General features: G+C 38.9%; 1 protein-coding gene across 3 annotated transcripts in view; it reads left to right on the forward strand.

The window, feature by feature from the left end:
* Positions 1-1,970: 1,970 nt before the first annotated feature.
* Positions 1,971-19,340, forward strand: part of prkar2aa (protein kinase, cAMP-dependent, regulatory, type II, alpha A) — a 45,271-nt gene continuing 27,901 nt past the window's right edge. The window contains exons 1-2 of one of the 3 annotated variants that reach the window (XM_033969160.2): positions 1,971-2,633; positions 9,984-10,256. In XM_033969160.2, coding sequence (XP_033825051.1) covers positions 10,019-10,256 — 238 coding nt within the window. In that variant the 5' untranslated portion in view covers positions 1,971-2,633; positions 9,984-10,018. The remainder of the gene's footprint in view (positions 2,634-9,983; positions 10,257-19,340) is intronic. The other 2 variants (XM_033969159.2, XM_055223052.1) reach the window with 2 other exon arrangements.

Raw genomic sequence — 19,340 nt, forward strand, 5'->3', positions numbered from 1 at the left:
TGACTTTGTTTTTGTGAAGTGTTAAAAGAAACAAATGATAATTACTTGAATTACTGTGTCCAATATTTTATAGATCTAGCCTCGCAAATGACGTCTTCTACTTAATTTGACTGAAAGAGAAAAGGAGATTATAGACAGAGCTGGGGATTGAACCCTCAACCTTCTTGCAATAAGTGTATTACGTAACTAAGCCGCTGTATATTTGGCATTTTACCGAGTGTCCAGCAGATGGCGGTGCAGGATTAGAAACGGCCCTCACTAAATCTTGTACTGAATGAATGTACTTGAATCTGTTATGAATGGATTTAGGCACATATAAATATGAAGAAAAATTGTTATTTGTGGATATAGATTTAAGCTCTATATCCAAACAAGTTATAGTTAAAGACGCACAATGTAACTTTTTCCTGGTGGAAGGTCCAGCAATTGCTTGTCCCCATGGAGATGTCAGTGTTTTGCTTGATTGTTTCACAGTATGGCAGTAATTATCTCTAGGACAATCAAGTGAATCCATGATAGACCTATTTACAAGCCAATTCTGTGGAGAGGCGACATCACTCACAGTAGAAATTGATTTTTTTGTTCGATTGTTTGTTTGTTTTAGCGAAAAATAAATAAATAAATAAATAACATACATTTTTGACATGTTACTGTAACAGCATTAGGCAATGTCTCCCACCAACTCACCTTTTAGTTTCATATATAAAGAATGACTGGTTTAGTTCCTCTTCAGCACGGCATGAATCACAGTCTGCTAATGTCAGAAGTACCTCTTTCTAACTGCATGTGAAGGCTGTCTATCCATGAGTTACAGAAACATTAAGTCCGTTTCCATGGCGATTAACATTTTTAAATAAAATATCATATCTTTTAAATGGAAACAGTAAGCCTAATAATTAATTCAGTCTGTTTTTAGTACAATTCCCCTCTTGTCCTGCAGAGGGCGCTCCGCTGTGTGCTTCCCCTCTCTCAGCTTTCAGCCAATCAGAGCAGAGTTTGAGGACTTAAACGTGGGCTCGTTGTGACCATGGCGACGGCTTTCCTCTGTCTCCGTGAGGAAAGAACCAAACTAGGAATGTGCTTATTATGGAAGGAACTGGAAGACACGGGAGCTCTGTGAAACATGTTCTGTGATACCGCCTCAAGACGTGTCCAGGAATAAATAAACAACAGAGAGATTGGCTATTCAGGGAAGATAGATAGAATTCTAGAGCAAAATACAGGGAAAGCAACAGGTATTGAGATCAGCGTACTGTTTTATTAAGGTTTACATTAGCGTTAGGGAAAGAGATAAGTAAGGTAGACAAATTAATTTATGTCTTTACAATCTTACCATGGCTTGAGCCTAAGCACAAAATGAATTCAAGAGTAACTATATATAGCAGGTATTTCAGCTGCAGAGTAAATAGATGATGGAGTAAAGAAAAACAACATTGCTTTAAAGATGCACTATGCAACTTTTCTGGCCACCATGGAATGTTTAAAGCAAAGAATGACATTAATTGTATCTATCTTGCATGAATTCAACCATGGGTGTTTCCATTGCTTATTATATACCTTGATAAATGTACATTCTTATACTCCTCATAATAATAATAATCTTAATTTAAGCATTAAAAAAGCGGATGTGCTAGAGGAAGCTATAATGAAAGACTACCCTGTTGTTATTAAGCCTATAAATGTATGGTGGCAAAGGTCAACATATTATCAAATGTCATCTATTCCTAATCTCATGCCTGCATAAAGATTGCATAATTTCTAATCTGATGATATAGCCTATCCCAATTAATAAATCCCATAGCCTGTGGGTGTGGTAATTTAACTAAACTAATATGGCTTTGCATGTAATCCCCCCTCAGCTCTTGTTCTAAAGACTCCTATTGGCTGAGAAGTCCCTGTCCTCACGTTCTGATTGGCTCCTATCGCTGTCACTCTCTTTAATCCCGCCCCCTTCAGCCTGTGGTTCATTCGTGCACGTTCCACCAACTGCGGAGTGTGTACAGAAGCGCCTGTCCAAGAGAGAGGATAGGACGAGACCCGTTTTCATTCATTTTTACGGGATTTTGACACGGTCTTCTGCTGCAAACCTGTTGGAATATCTCTTAGCACGTGCTTTTGTTGAAATCCGGAGGTGTATTTGTTTGACTTTTGCCGGATTTGCTGTTAACGTCCGGGGCGGCATCTTGCAGGGGAGCAGCGCGAACAAGTGACAAGAAATCAGCTAACAAATGCTTAGCGAGTTAGCCTGTTAGCCTCGGTGCTAGCCCGGTTAGCCGCGCCTCTCCTGCTGCCTGCCTCAGCAAGTCCCACCCTCCGTCACAGCAGCGTGGACGTCGGTCGGTCGTAAGAGGCTGCGGCGGTCAAGTGCTTCCCCCCCTTCTCGTCTTCGCTTCACTTATCAGCCAGCATTGCCGACCGACCGGATCGCTAGCGTAGGCAGTGGAAAAGGGGTGAAGACGAGAGCCACGCTAGCCTAGCCCGGTTCCTCGACGCTCGTGTTGCTGGATTATTAACCCTGACAGGTGGAGGGAGGGATCGCTGAGGGGAAAACGAGGAGGCGGATAAGAGAAAAGGAGGAAGAAGAAGCGGAGAAGGAGGGAACTGGCTGGTTTGGCCGGGGCAGATAAACGCACGTAAGTCAGCGGCTTCTCTTCCAGGCCTGGGTCGCTCTTGCAAACGATCAGCTAGATCTTTTTATATCAAGGTGTGCAGTGCCAACACAGAACTGAAGCATATACTTTGACCTGATTCTGCAGCTTACTTCTGCTTAGTTTAGATGTAGTTTGACAGGTTGAGGCGTTTCCAGACGTTAGTACCATTTCATTAGTGTCACTATTTGGGAGCAGATGGCCGTTCAGAGCAGTGGCAGAGTGGTTTTCTGGTTAGAAGTCAGGCTTTTATAATAAACAATTAGCACAATAATCATCAGAGTAGGATCTTGTGTGCAGTACTGGAGTGTTAAATGTGCCACACGTTTGGACAGCGGCCAGCAGTGGAGCAGCCGAGCAGTCCATTCAGCCGAGGAGTGATTTACGATGATGTGCACCCACAGAATCGCTAGAGGAAGCGGGTTTAGTGCCAGGTTCGGCCCATTCTCTCCACACCTGTCCAGTCATTCACTTAATACATACTCTACTTTACTGGGTTTCAAAAATACGACTTTCAGTGCTCAAATATGCTCTTGTAGTTATTCAAATAGATCCAAAATCCACATTTATTCCCATTAATTGCCACATGAAACACTTTACCGGTGCTGTTGCTAAGCGCGCATAGCAACCGCGAACCACCGGTCACTTTTGAGCTTTAGCTTGTTGCTAATCAAAGCTAACGCCAGACCGCTTCCTCTAAAGCGGCTAACAAGAGAGCTAACATGTTACAGAAGACTGGAATGAGCTTAGACAGCGACAACATCCCCATGCCACGCTAGATTTTTCCCCCATATTGAATATATCCCACTGGTTGATGGATTGAACTAGATATGTAGAGTCTTTCAGGGGCATGTAAGCTACTCTTCGGAAATTCAAGTGGAACTGGACAAAATGGACAGGCTTGTCACGGTTCAGCCCACTCCTTTGCCAGGTCGACCGTCAGCTGTTGCACCACGATTACACCAAACCAGGCCAGTGCCAGAGCTGATTAGCCGCTCGGATGCCTGGCGAAGTGGCTATCACACGTTACAGGGAAAGTGATCCTAGGCAGTAATGACAAGCCGGTCACGGTTCACTCTGTTCCGGCTACGAGTCAGACCCCTCCCCCTGCCCTGATCAATAAGTAAGTACAGTATGCATGGTGCCCTATAACAAAACTAAATGGCCCCACAGTTGGTTGTGTGTGTGTATGTGAGATGAAAGGTTATCTAGTTGGTCTAGCTTCATAGCTGGTCTAGCTAGTAAGTGAATGACTCATTTCTGCTGATCAATATAGCATTTAACCGCTGGTAATAAACCAGGGCTAGGTTGTCTCATAATGACCGCAGGAGTGTGAAGAAATTTTATAGGGAGTAATTTAATATTTTTAATAATCAGTTATTGGCAGCAGTGGAAAGTAACTAATTACAAATACTCAAGCTACTATAAGCAAGTACATTTTTGGGGGTAATTGTACTTTTTTAGATATTTAAACCTGTACTTGTACTTGAGTATAATTCTAGTCATATAAATGCAATTGGTTGCGTTTTAAATCATAGAAGTTACTGAGTACTGTACAAGTCGCAGTCCATAATATTGTATTTATGTACAATTTTGGCAGCAGTACTTGTAATTGAGTGCTGAAAATTTGTACTCAAGTAAAGCTACATGACTAATAATGTTCTCTATATATCACTAGTTATAGGTAGATTTTAGGGCTCTCTTTGACCAGTAGTTTGAAGTAACAGTTGGTCCACTATTGCTGGAGTGCATGTAATTCCACCCTGCATGATAGATTCATGTGCATCACCTGTTCCCCATCTCTCAATTTGCTAAGCCGTATTTGCGTAATATAGGTTTTATTTGTGTAATTAGGGCTTGCTACTGTGTAGTTTTCACCAGGGCCCATTATAATTAGATTATGTCACCGGAGTTCACTAAACCAGAGTTGTGCCAGTGCAGATTATCTGCTGTTGTGGTGAGGGAGAGGGACCAGTGTGCATCGTGGAAGAGCAAAGGGAAGCCTCTGCCAAAGATCATCTTAAACTTACTCCTTTTATATTAATGACTATTGACTGAGTTTTCTCAATATTTTCTAGCAATCGCAATTAGATATTTTTCCCAAACATTGATATTACAGTTAGATTTGTGATTTATGTGTTAATATGATTCTGTTCAAAGTTCACACTTTAAATGTGTTCAGGAGAATTAAAAAAGCTGAAATATAAACTGATAAACTAATACAAGAATTACATTTTGGAACATGTTTGTATAAAATAAGACAGGATATTAGTTTGAGGAGGAAATTTTGGCACTTGAAAAATTACACCCTTTGCCATCGCATCCATTCTAGTTGCGATTTCGTTTAATCTTGCAGCCTTAATGTTTTCCTTTATATTTTGTTAGTATAAGCTTTTACAATGTTGTCTACAAATTATTATTATTATTACTCATGTCTGTTTATTGCTCCACCCAATGTTGGTGACATTTTAAATTATACATGGTTTAATTAGAGCTTCCAACGCCAACATTCCAGGAAAACTCATGTTTTGAATGTTAAATTAAACTTTCAATGCTAAATCAATACTGAAGGATAATGTTTTTAGGATTGTCTTAATTTTAGGTTGTCTTCATATTTGCTGCTAAAAAGCATTGATGCATTCGTCTTGGTTTGCACTTGTCACTTGTTGCTGTAAGGTTATTTAGAGTAAGACTCAAAATTTGCCACAGCCACAGTCAGTACCACTTGGCTTAGAATAGCAAAATAGTCACTAAGCTTTTGCCACACTCTTTTTAGTTGACTAATTGACCGGCAGGTCAATGTTAACTACAGTTCTAATGACCTGACAGAGCTCCAGGTCAGTTATGTCAATGAAGAAATTGAGGAGCATAGTTGCAGTGGTATCGTTTACTATCCCACAATAATAAAGTAGGCTTGTCCCAGTGCTTAATAGCTTGCTAGACCCTGCTTTTAAATCTACTGCCCGCTCTACTGTAATGTGCATCCCTGCTAGCACTAGTTAGTCTGTTAGCTCCTGGGTGGTGTGTCGTGGCCTTGTGCCCTCGTGAGCCTGCTGTTATCTACCTCTGCACAGTTCTGCGTTCATATCACTGCGCTGTCAGACCCAAGAGCAGTGGCGAGGGGACAGAGTGTTCTGCCTCCCTATAGTTTGCCCTCCCAGGACAATGTCACTCTTTGCATTAGCGCAATCTCAATAACCACCAGCGCTGAGGGCTGCAGAGGTGTCAGAAGCTTCAGGACTGTCCGAAATGACCCAACCCGCCCTGTGTGTGTCTCCAGGTTTATTAGTATGCTGAGACCACGGGCTACTGGTAAGGTACCGGCATACAGGCAGACATAACAACTCAATACAGTTTGTATTGATGCTTACAAAGAGATAGATGAATATCTCAACAGCAGAATACATTCAAATTGGAGAAATGGGGTGTCTGAAACAGAAGTTAAAAAGTAGAGATGCAATTTTATTTATTTTGTATCTCATAACATAGGGCACGATAGCCATATGATACCTATACATTTTCTTTCTGTATCTGCAGAAGTATGACACAATTTAAACCTTTTTTTGCTGCATTGTTACTGTATTCAATTGTGAGGGTTGTATTGAACAATTCAATATTATATCAAGTATTGCTGTCTCCCTAGTAGAAAGTATACCTGTAGGTGTAAGTCTGGTAGAATATAACATTGATATTACAGGAGAAAGGTTTGCTGAAGCAACATTTGTAAAAGTATTTTTGGTTTTGCTGGTGGGTTGCGAAAGTTCTTTAAAAAAAAGGTATGTTATTGTCACTTCTCGGATGACTGAACTATCCACAGTACTATGCTCATTGCTTTTGTATCATCTTTTAAACAGGTATTACAGTAAGTATAGAGTGAATATAAACAGTGCTGACATTTAGTTTAAAGAAAACACAAACCTAGAGGGCCATGTTGTTAAGATGGCGGTAGTCCTTTCAACATTGCCTGTTGCCTCACATGATTTGTTTTACTCACTTAAGACCTGAGGGTGAGTGTGTTTTTTCCTTTGACCTTTATGTAAATCATGAGAACAGACTTATGACCTTTCGGAACCTTCCTTCATTGAGACCACAGTTCTACAGTTCTAACCACGTCATTACAGCCACTCCCACAAGTGGTCTTCACATAATTGATTAGCTATACATTTTCAAATTATTCTGTGCATGTTAATGTTTATTTGGACAATGAATTTTGGGATTGCATGTGGGAATGTGTGTGTGCTGTAGCAGAAAATGTCATGATTTTCTTATGGCATAGAGGTCATTGTTTTGACTTGATCTCAATTAATTTCACTTACCCTGTCTTTTCAAACATCATACTGTATTATTTAAAAAAAAAAACAAAAAAAACAAAACACTATTATCTTCTTTTAAAGAGTTCAAATTTAACTGATATGCTAGCTCTGCCCTCCCCTCACTGTCACAGAACAGTGACTGACCGATAAGAGTGTTTGGTCTTTGGTACAGGTTCATGCTATCTTCAGTGTTAAACTTGGCTGCAGGAAGCAGCAGAAACATGTAAAGCAGGTAAACAAATGCCCCTGTCTGACAAAAAGCATCTAATTGTGTTTGGTCATTTGGTCATATCCTTCATCATTCAATACTACCCTTAATAATGCTCTTTTGTATTGTGCTCTACAAGCTGGAAAAGCCTCTCTGAGCACTACTCTGGACATAAGCTCCTGGGATAGACTGACTAACTGCCAATCTGAGGCATTGGGCCCTCCGACCACCACCAATCACTCATGTACACACCACATTCATACTAGGAAGGTGTGGGCAGTGTGTCTTGCCCAAGGACTCAAAGACAGCATGCATTGTTTTGAGTCAGATTTAAAACCTATACCACTTGATTGTCACTTGACAATCTTTGTTCTTTTCTTTTTCTCCTCAAGGTTTTTATTTGTCCCCCCCCTGGACTTCTCTCTGATTCCACATAGTTAGCTATGATAGATGACTGTTTGTTTAGACCCGCAGGCTGTGTGTTTTACTCTGGTCCCAGGGGCTACTGTAGTGTCTGGTTCTGCCCTATTTAGAATGAATGCTGGTGTTGATGAATGTGTAGACTCAAGCATTTGTGCTGGATAAGCTATAAGAAGCTATTCATAGTATATGTGTTACTATTCTGAAAGCATTGTGAGAAATGCTGTGTGCAGTTATAATATTCATGACCTATGCCTTTTTTTTTTTTTTAAAGAAATGGGTTGGAAATAGATCTAGGAAATGTTAGTTTTTAATTAGGGATGCACGATAATATCGGTCACTGATGATTATCTGCCCAAAATACATTAATTCAGCCACTTTTCCTCTGAGGTTTTCTCCATCATCGTGCTCACTCTAAGCCTGGCCCCGCCCCCTGTTCCAGCCCTGGATCAGAGGCAGAGAGCAGACGACAAGTGTTTACATATATGGGCTTCTTTTACGTTTGGAGGAAAGATATTTCATTGAAACCGATTTGTAACAGCCTCACGGCACAGGAGAGAGGATACAGGCTTCTAACATTTAAGGCTTCTAACATTTAGTTGAACAAGTCATTTAAAAGTTTTCACCGCGATAATAAGTGAAAATCCCATTATATAGCCAAGAGTCTGGCAGGACGCATGGTGCAGCCAGAGAAATTTGCCAGTTTGAGTTGCTGCTGTGACCATGTGACCATGTGCTTTGTGTGCAGATGAGAAAACATGTGTGTCCTGCAGACATGTTTTACTAACAGCCCAATGCAGACGGACTGTGTACAGGACTGGATATGTCTGCCTCTCTCTTCTAACTTAATATTCATGCCACGGTCTATTCACAATACAAAGTGGCTGCTTTGAGTTTGTGTCACTCAGAATCCATTTCGTGTTAAAGGAGCTGCCACAATGCTGCAGGACTGCCCCTTTACCTTTGTTGGACAAAACCTGAAACCCACAGATAGAATGACTTATCTGAAGCATTTTGTTAATAATAAGGAAAATAACAATAAATACAATGTGACAAGAAGAATTAATGCAGGCCCGTATGAAACAATAGCAGGACATAATTAAATGACAGTATATTGAGCTTATGAGCAAGCTACATTCCAATACTTTTGGCTGGGCGACATGCACGAGGCTTATTTGTACAGGCATTTCTACAATGGACACGATGTAAGGTCAATTTCATCATATTTATAGCAGCAACATGCACACAGACAGTAAATCTAATTTTTCAGTTTGCACTCGTAATTTGGCCACAAGTTTCTAGAGAGGAGAGTATGATTCTATAAAGTCCATGGTTTAGACCAAAAAAAATTGTTAAACATATTTGTATTTGTGAAGCTGGGAGTCTTGAACATAATAATCCTGTTACGATCCGAAAAAGAAAATAAAAATACAGTAGGCACAGGTTTGGGGTGAAGATATCTTGTTATTGTCACTACTGGTGATGGCTTAGGTGTCCGCTGTGAACAGGAAGTGAGGGTACTCTGTGCACTTGCTCATCAAACACTGAACAATAGAAAATTACAAAAACAGCACCAGGTCTGAACCTGTATCTCAAACAACATGATAAATATGATAAAGGATTCATTTGTGATAAATTATATTAACAGATTTCCTTTGTAAACACATGCCTTGACTCCATGAGGATTTTCTCCTGAGGATATTTGCACATTATACTTTTCTTATCAATGAAATCGCAACAGATAAAAGAAGAGTCAGTGAGCATGAATACATTTTACCATCTACCATCTTAAAGGTGCACTTTAAAAGTCTGCCACCTGCTTGACTCCATGAGCATTTTCTCCTGAGCATGTTCCACCATTAAACAAATCTATCTTGCATTTATTGAATTATAGGTGTTTGAATGTCTTGAGGTACTGTTGAGCAATTAATTCTTACTGTGAGTAACCACCTTTACCATAGATCTAACTTGAAATCTTGTGGCGTCACCATGAAGATGGTATATTTAGATAGAAGTAAAATGTCATTCTGGGCAAAGCAATAATATTCCAGAAGTTGCCATAGACGCTATCATCTTCATTCAGGTTGTATTATTTTGCTGCCGATCTTGAGAGCAAAAGTAAAACAGCTTTATAGTCCGTATATAAGTCTCCAGAGAATCGGTACATTAGACTTGTTAGTGCAAATAAACATTAGACGTTTTATCACAGATCTGAAAGTGCCACCACAAAGAAGGCACGGTAGTAGTGGTTGGGGGTAAAAGTGGGCAGGGCGGTATAAGGTCCATGGAGATGAGTTGGTGATAAAGACTCCATCAGAAAACTTACATAGTGCACTTTATATTAAACATTACATTTTACTCACCTTAAACTCTAATCTCTTTCTCTCTCACTAGACAGTGAGTGGGCCGTGGACGCGTGAGCCAGAGCTATGAGTATCGAGATCCCGGTGGGGTTGACGGAGCTGCTACAGGGCTACACGGTGGAGGTGCTTCGGCAGAGACCCACAGACTTGGTGGAGTTCGCCGTGCAGTACTTCACCCGCCTCCGAGACACCCGCAGCCAGGACGGAGGTGGCACAGGGGCTAAGAAGGGTGTGGTGTTCGATGGAGAGCCCATGCAAACAGAGTCCAATGGGGAGGATGAAGACGACGACTCAGACTTTGAACGTGAGTACATAAAAATGCTTTAATACTACTGCTGCTGTTGAAGTTTGAAAATGTACTAAATAATAATTTTCGATGGTCCAGTGTCAAAATGTTTTTTTGTTTTTTTTTTTTTTTTGTTTTTACACAAACACGGTTGGTTCAACAAAGGTATTGAGAAAAGGACTATATTTTATTTTTTTTACCAAAGTGAAAAGTTAAGTTGTGTATCAGCAAATATTGGTTATCTGCAATAGCTTCAGGACAAATATTGTATATTGACATCAACTCAGAAAATCCATATCAGCCCATTCCTACCTATACAATAAAAAAGGGGAAAATGTCTTTGTTGAGGTCCAAGGTTTGCACAAAATGGAAATTGATTCTAAAATTGTAATGTTTAGGTTTTGAAATATCTCTTAATCTTTATTTGAAAGACTACACTACAAGTTAAAAAACTCTGAAAGAAAAAAACAAACAGTATACCTGATCTGTGCCTTCTAAACATCAATATATTATATTGTGATATAATACATTTCTGATACATCTCCCGCCTCTTACTGCGCATTAAACTTCTTGAGCCCTCTCTCATTTAGCTATGTTTTCATGTTTTTTATTCTTTCATTTGTTGTTGCCAATACCAGGACCTGTGATTGTTGAAAAGAGAGCATGTGACAAGTAGGTTTTCACACCATTTAAAATCCTGATAAATGATAGTACTTAGCTATATCACTCCAGTGGCGTATCTCTTGTTCCACTCAGCTGTCGGTAGTGCACATGACCACAGCTTCCCAGGGCTGCTTCACAATCACACAGAGCTCCTCTCAGTCAAAGTCATATGTTTGGGCCCTCAGCGCTACACTCTCTGAACCCAGTTACTTTTCAAGATAACCACCAGAATCGAAGCCTTATATGCTACGAATTGAAGATAGAACCATTTTATATCTTCAGGCTGAAATAAGTTGTAAAATTTGTAATTTTTTGTTATCTCACAAGTAGAATGAATGCAGCCCTTTGTATTGGTTCTTCTTTTCTTTTTCTTTTTTTTGACACGTATTGTAAGGCTACTATTAGCAAATAGTTGAGCGATTATTTATATTGTACATTGAGACTTTTTGAATACATTATCTCGCAAATAATGGTTGAAATGTGACTGAAGGCTTTTAGAATATTTACGAGTAATATATTGTTATTATTAATTATTGATGAAAGTCCAAAAGAGTTTATTTTTGATTTAATAATGGCAACATCTTTGGTTTAAAAATGTGTTTTACAGTGTGTACAATAGGCATGGGGAAAATATTGAAATTTGGCATCACGATTATCATGGCCAAAATAATTGATTAACAATTATATCACGATAATGATTAAAGTTACTGACAGTTTATAATTATTCATATCATGTCTTAAGTTTAATATTACGAACAGGTTCCATATTTAAACAACAGTGATCTAGAAGAGCTCATCAGGGAGACGTATGTTTGTTCTGCATATTGTGGTGATATAATGACAATTATCTTTGTGTCATTATAAACAAAATTATTGTTTATTGTCCTTACTGCATCACAATTGTTGTCAATTATGAAAAATTGTCGGATTTTGATTATAGCCCAGACAAGTCATGATTCGCTGAATAGTTGATTAGCTAGTTTATTGTAGCAGCTCTAACATATTGGTTAACACTAACAACTTGTGGATTGTAAAAGTTCTCAATGTTTGATTGTTTTTTTTAATTATTATTATTATAGCACACGTTAACGGAGTGCTGTTTTAAATTGAATTCTTGTAAATACAGTGGATGGGACCAGGGAGGGCATCTGATGTAAAAATTGTGCCAGAAGACTGTGAAAGTAACAGTGTAACGTTATGACATTGCCTTGCTTAGTCTATTTCTCTTTTATGCTCTGAAATCACATCTGTTTTTTGTGCACCATACAAGACCACTGTGGCAGAAGTGGTTTACTCCATTGATTACATAACATCCAATACAGTCAAATTCCAATCGTTTGAGAAAGTTTTGGAGCTGACAGGGAAAACTCAAACCTTTTTAATGCATCATAGCAAAGGCATGTTACCTAAAATAGACTTAAGATTTCTGGAACTGAACCAGGTCTGAACCAGGTCTGAACCGCATCCGAACGATGCCTGAGGTTCACTGATGATGCAAGAGTAAAATTTATCTCAAAATTAGGGATGCACGATAATATCAGTCACCAATGGTTATTGGCCGATAATGGCAATTATTATGTCACACCGATAATAATAAAAAAAAAAAAAAAAAAAAACTTTTTAGAAACCGATTAGAAGCCCAAAATGCACACATTCGGCCGCTTTTCCTCTGAGGTTTTCCGCCTCACTCTGAGGCCCAGCACCACCCCCAGCTCCAGCCTTGTGTCACTGGCAAAAGACAAGTGTTTACATATAGAGGCTTCTTTTATGTCTAGAGGAAAGAGAAACCACTTTGTACCAGCCTCATGACACAGAAGAGGGGATACAGGCTTCTCATATTAGATTTAACAAGTCATCAAAGTTTTAAGCATGTCAGTGAGTGAAAACACGAGGCAGCCGAGACAGCAACAATCTGTGCATTAGCGCTGTAGCTTGACCTGGATGCTATCAAGCTGACGGGCCTAGACTATGTGAGGATCTAGTTGTATTTTAGTTCTTAATCAAACTAGAGAAAACGTGGTGCAGTGAGGAGTTTGCCTGTTTGAGCCACTGCTTTGACCATATCCTCCGTGTGCAGACCAGAAAACACGTGTGACATGCTGACACATTTCACTCACAGTCCTGTACAGAGTCCGTCTGCATTGGGCTGTATGTGTCTGCCTCTCTCTGCTAACTTTATATTCATGTCACAGTCCATATTCACAATACACAGTGGCTGCTTTGAGCTTGTGCCATTCCGAATCCATCTGAATGAAAGCATGAAAAAAAGGATGATTGAACATGACTTATCTGAAGCATATTGTTAATAATAAGGAAAATGACAATAAAACATTTACAATGTGGCAAGAAGAATTAATGTAGGGCTGTATGAAACATTAGCAGGACCTAGGAAGTCTAGAATTAAATTATATTGATCTTATGAGCAGGTATATATATATGTATTATATGATTTGCTTTAGTCACATTTGGGCCCATAAACTAAAACAAACTAATAAATTAACCCAATTTTGAAATGTAAAACTTTATTGTTTTTACTTTATCGGTTATCAATGATAAACATCTTCAAATTATTGGTTATTTTTATTGGATGAAAATGATCGTGCATTATCAAAAACTTGCCTGGAAGGTTTTGTTTCATTCACACATGTTTGAGACAGCCCAATAATTCAGGATTCTCAATCTCCAAAGCTCAAAATGCTCTGTTCCACTTTGTGATGTTATGAAGCAGTAGTTTTCAAGTTTTGAGCTACCTTTTTACTTTTTGTTCATTAGAGATTGGCAATTCCAGGGCTGAAGCGGTCAAAATGATTTTAGTGAGGTTGAATGGAGTTTAAAAACACAGTGGAGCACTTCCTGTATTGCCACATGGCATCACAAGGTGGAACAGAGGGTTTTCTGTTTGAGTGAAGAACATGGCCTAAATATGCCCATGTGTGAAATGAAAACACAATTCCGGATATATTTTTGATGTGGAAACATAACATAATACACATAATAAGATGGCATAATATGGGTCCTTTTAAGATTCCCACTGTTTACTTTGAGTTATATTTGCCTAGGTTGGCCCAAAAAGCTGGTCCCAAACTGACTGAGCTAACAGCTGGTTTCTCTGGCCTGGTTCTGTTTAAAGTACTGCCGTACTCTGAGTAAGCAGCTTATCAAAGAGCAAAGAGAGTGTTTTCTGTACAAACTGTTGTACCTCTATGGCAGTTCTCATCATAAAGGCCAAATACCTCCAGGATTCAGATGATGACATGGAAAATCCGATAAATCCACAGAGTTTAGAGAAGTTGGTTGTGAGTCTGTGAAGATATAAAGATGAATTGGCTGTTTACAAGGGCCGGACGTGTGTGTAATGTCATTAAAATGATAGATTTGCGATATAACGGGACTTTAATAGTTGTCTTTTCCATAACAGAGTATGGTCAGTTACTTTTCAGGCCAAGATTCTCTCCTGTGCTCCAGACAGGCCATTGCTAATGAATGTGTAGCATTCTGAATTGAGTTCTATATGTTACCAATCTGTGATTCCTCTTGTAGAAAAAGGCATAGGAGGAAAAGCTGATTGCCATACTGTGGCGTTTTGGTCAAAGAGAAATAGGAAAAAAAGGAAAGAAAACAGATATCTTTCCCATCTTAAAAAAAATTAATAAATAACAACTTACTAAGTGCTTCCCTATGCTCTATTTTTCCAAAACAATATATTACATGGTTCTGCTAAAAAAAAATAAAAAAACAAAACAACAGTGTCATACATTTGCTGGCATCTCCATGTTTGTTGCGGTTTGTTTTGATTCTTCCCTTTTTTTGGCTTTTGCCTAAGCCACAAACATTGCCCTCAGTGCCCTGATATTACGCTGACAAATTAAATTCAGGCAGGGGAATTCAAGATTGATTCTCTTTGAGTTTGTGAACAATATATCGTGAGAATTTGAGAGAATCATTACTGTGCTGAGTAACTGGACTTGGTGTTTATATCCGCCCTGTGTGACTGTGGTCATGTCTTCTCTTGAAGGATGTTGAGAATTGGATTCCTGTTCTCACTGTGTATTTAGTTTAATGTAACATGTGTAACAGTCTGTAGTGTTTATTTAGCAAGTTGTTAGTTTACACATCCCTGTTTTCAAAAGGATGTGCGGGTCACAAATAGCACTTACATTTAATTGCAAGTCAAATGGTATTACTGTGGTGAATTTAGTACAGAAATGTTAAACAATAAATTGTTCTTGTTGAGTAAAAATACCTAAATTAAAAAAAAAAACATGTGAATACACCTTTTTTTTCTATGCATTCAGTCAGTTTCCTGCTTTATTCCAATTTACTAAGGTCAATCTGTTCTGTCCTTGCTTGAGCTTTCTCTCCTCTCTCTCAGCCCCTGGTCAGTATGGTCATCTTCACTTCCTGTTAAAGCCCTGTGTTCTCTGTAGGATTCTCATTGCTCTCTCTGTGCTTGTTGAATTGGTTGCAGGGAGAAAAGGAAATTATGTGTTTGTGTGTGTTTCCATCAGCTCCTTCCTCCTACTCTTATGTTTACTCTCATTATTGCCACCAGATCCATTTAAAGATTCACCGGTTTATCAATGTCCAGTGGAAAGCTGTGTGTATGTGCAGGGTTGTTTTTTTTCTGAAAATGTTCTTACTAAACACAAACAGCCAATTGCAAGACTGAACTACTGTAATGACTGCCACAATTTGATAAGTAAAAATAAAATGCTGTTTAAGTTGTTTATAGTTGTCCTTTTATATATATATATATTTTTTTTTAAACTATGGCAAAATCAGAATGACTAAATTCTCAAAAAATAGTCTTTGTAACGTATTCACAAGTATTTCCATTAGGGCTGCAAGATTAGTTGCAATCTAACCAAAATCTCACTTTGAATGGATGCAATTGGCAAATTGCAAAGGCTGCAATTTTGCCATTATTTCCTCCACAAACAGCAAAATATCCTGTCTTATTCTGCCTGGTGGGTGCTAACCTGTAGTTTAGATCTGTAAAAACATGTTCTGAAATGTAATTTTTGTTTCATATTTCAGCCTTTTTATTAGTTCTTCTGGACACGTTTAAAATGTGAACTTTGAACGGAATCCTCTTATTGGACCATAAATCGCAAATCTAACCACAACTGCAATGCTTGTCAGTAGAATTGCAATTAATTTTATTTTTCTCTCCCCAAATAGCTCAGACATAGTTTCCATGTATTCCATGTAAAACCAGCCAAATAACAGAGATTCATGTTTACACAATGGAAATGTAAAAATAGTTTTGTCTGTCATCCAAAAAGCTCATCCAAGTCTTACACAAGAAGCCACGAGGTTAAATGCCTTGTTGAATTTGGTTCAGATTTCACAAAGCTCCTGATATCGTTGTATTGGCCCCTCTTGTTTCACAGCTGCTTTGAATTATCATAAAGAACTGAGCGTCGGTCGCTTCAGCAGAGTTCCCCAGTCTATTCAAATACCAGATAAGAACCAGCACATTCCTACGTTTCTCAGCTGCCAAACACTGAACAAGTTACGCCTCTTACTCTTGCCATCTCTGAGGATTTTGTATGAGATTGAAATATGCCATTCTTTACAAATGACAGATCTTTTTAGTTTTAAGAAATGTGATGGAAGATTTAGATTTTTGTTTACTAGATTGAGCCTAGAGTTTTAAAGTGGAATTGACGTTAACAAGGGCTAATGGTGTAATTGCAAATCAAAGGCAGACAATTCCTTTAAACAGCTAAAACTAAAGGCTTTAATCATACTCCATAGACAAAGATAAAACCAAGGACTACTAGACATTCCTGGGGACAGAACCTATAGACACCTAACCTTGGTTTTTACCTTGTTAGTCCTGCTTTAACCAAGGCCAAGACTATCCTTAACTCTGGCTTTGGCCTTTCAGCCCTCAGCAAAACACTTAATGTTTGATTCATATATATCAATGTTGCACACATTTTAGGGAACATTTTTTCACAACTGAAGACATTGCACGAAGAAAATACAATATATAGTGTAAATGCAAATTCAGATGAAATCATGCACATTATTTAATTAAATAAAAAAATCAAAGGCTGTTCCTGATTTTTATCTCTTCTAGTTCAGGAAAATGCCACACTCTATTATGTTGTAGAAGCAGCTATTTGCGAGACTGAGACCATTTTGTTGGGTGAAAACCATATGGAAGCAATTGCTAAGGACACACAATTTTATCCACTCAAAGATGTTGGAAGAGAAACATGTGCAAACTGTGGTCAGGGTCCAACATCGCTGTGAGAAGAGGGACTAAGTGGATGGGGCCAACGGTATCTTTTTGACGCCCTTTTCACCCACACTTCTATGATGTTCTGACAGTCAGTCAGAACGTCTGGTCCTCCTCTCCGGGTCTTTCTGAGCTGCCATGTCTTAGTCTTAATATCCCCCTCCAATCTCATTAGGCGGTTTATCTGTGGCCTGGTCAGTCCTCCTGTTTCCTCCAAGATCCTCCATCAAGAGCCTCCCAGACCAGCGTGCCGTCAATGAACCAAACCAGCTTACCACTGCCAAATCCAGTTCAGATCCAACTAGTCTCCTGGCAGCTCCCAGTGAAAACTTGGCAAACCCTTTCCACACTGTCTGGTCCGGTGACTGAGCGGTTAGCAGCGCACAGGCTCAGGGACTTATGTAATCCGCCTTACCTGGACTACATGCTCATTACATTTACACAGCACCGCGGAATAGACTTGAAGACCGTGCTGGAGCTTTGGAGTCAGTGAAACAAATGTAATTACTCCAATTTAAGTGAGAGGACATTTTTACATGGTCTGGACATGGTCTGGACATGCACAGCAGGAGTAGTACACTGGGAAAAGGATGTTGTGTCGAGACCAATGAGGAGCCTCAAGGATGTTGTGAAGGATATGAAGTTAATTCAAAAGGTGGGGCAAGTGCATTCACTGTGGCAACTCTAGAAAAGGGAGTTGCCAAAAAAAATGGAATGCCCTGTAATTATAGTAATACAGAAATATATTATGTTTTGTATGTCGCATTTAATCATGCATCGATATTGTGGATGTTCAAGCAAATGTTATAATAAAACATTTAAAGGTGCATGGTGTAACTTCTGCTTGGGGGTCTGCCACCTACTTATCTGCATCTCCCCTGTATGGCATATGTAACATATCAATTAATTACAGTTTTTATTTGTCAAAAATACTTTAAAAAGCATGTGTTCTTACTTTGCACAAGCTCACCTCTTCACAGACCTGACCTGTAACATGGGTGAGTGGTGTCACTTGCTAAATTTTAATGTGGTGTATGGCATACAGTTGCGTATTTCTATAGCTCCCAGTGCAAATTATGCATCTCCTCTTGAGAAATGCCATTTCATGTTGGTTTCAAAAATGGACAACAATTTAACTTCTGACTCATGGTTACTGAACACAGGTCTGTTTCGGTTTACATTATTTATCTGGAATATATGGCCATTGATGGTACCATTGATTTTGACTTTGTTATAATAATGTCATGACAAGATTATGTTACTAAATTAATTACTTGAATTAATTTTTGATATTAGGTTAATAAAATGCATCTTTCAATTAGAAAATGCCCATGTTAAGACATAAAAGTATGAATAATTTTGTGTGACTTGATCTTGTATACGATCTAACACTTGACCAAGGAAGTTGTCTTCACTTCAGTGCACCACATCGGTGCCTGAAATTAGGTTAATTTGGACACTATTATTGTGCCATGTGTTTTCAAACTGTTATTGAGCCCAACATCCTGATGGTAACAGCAATGGCAGTCTGTCCATTGTCCAGTAATGATGTAGCTCCTCTGTGTGTGATTGGTCAGACCAGACCACTGTGTTGTTATTGAGAAACCAGAGCCTGAGTTGGTCGGAGGGTCGTATTCCTAAGAGACCCATTAACCATAATTACCCACGGTGTATGACTCATCATCAGGGCAGCCTAACTAATATTAATATTGGTCTGAAAGGAAAGGAAATGAACTGAGAATTGTGTAGACCTACCAATCCAGTGTTCACGAGATCTAAGAAAATATTCTCAACAATAATAAGCAACTCTGAAATGTGCTTTTTTTTTTTTTTTTTTTTTAATTGGGCTATGGATTTGCATGTTAACTTAAGGTATTATATTGACCCTATAGATTTGCATATTAAAGTGAGCTGTTGAAGTAAACTGTGTGGACAGTGCTGAGGTGTGAAAAGTCTGGTTCTGTTGGTCTCACTCTGCTCTTTGTAACTTCAGCTGTCGGTGCTAACAGCCAATTTGGCTCAGAACCAAGCGGCCCAGCTCTTAAAGCTCTCTCAACAGGCTGCAGCTGAGAGGTCCACCACAACAATAGGTTATGTCAACAACAGCCATTGTTGCACCAAATGAACAGGAGACCGGTAATGGGCACACTGTTGCACAATGCTATAATTGGTATGAGTTTAGTTAAAGA

This window comes from Periophthalmus magnuspinnatus, chromosome 7, assembly GCF_009829125.3.
Source record: "Periophthalmus magnuspinnatus isolate fPerMag1 chromosome 7, fPerMag1.2.pri, whole genome shotgun sequence".
Taxonomy (NCBI): Eukaryota; Metazoa; Chordata; class Actinopteri; order Gobiiformes; family Gobiidae; genus Periophthalmus; species Periophthalmus magnuspinnatus.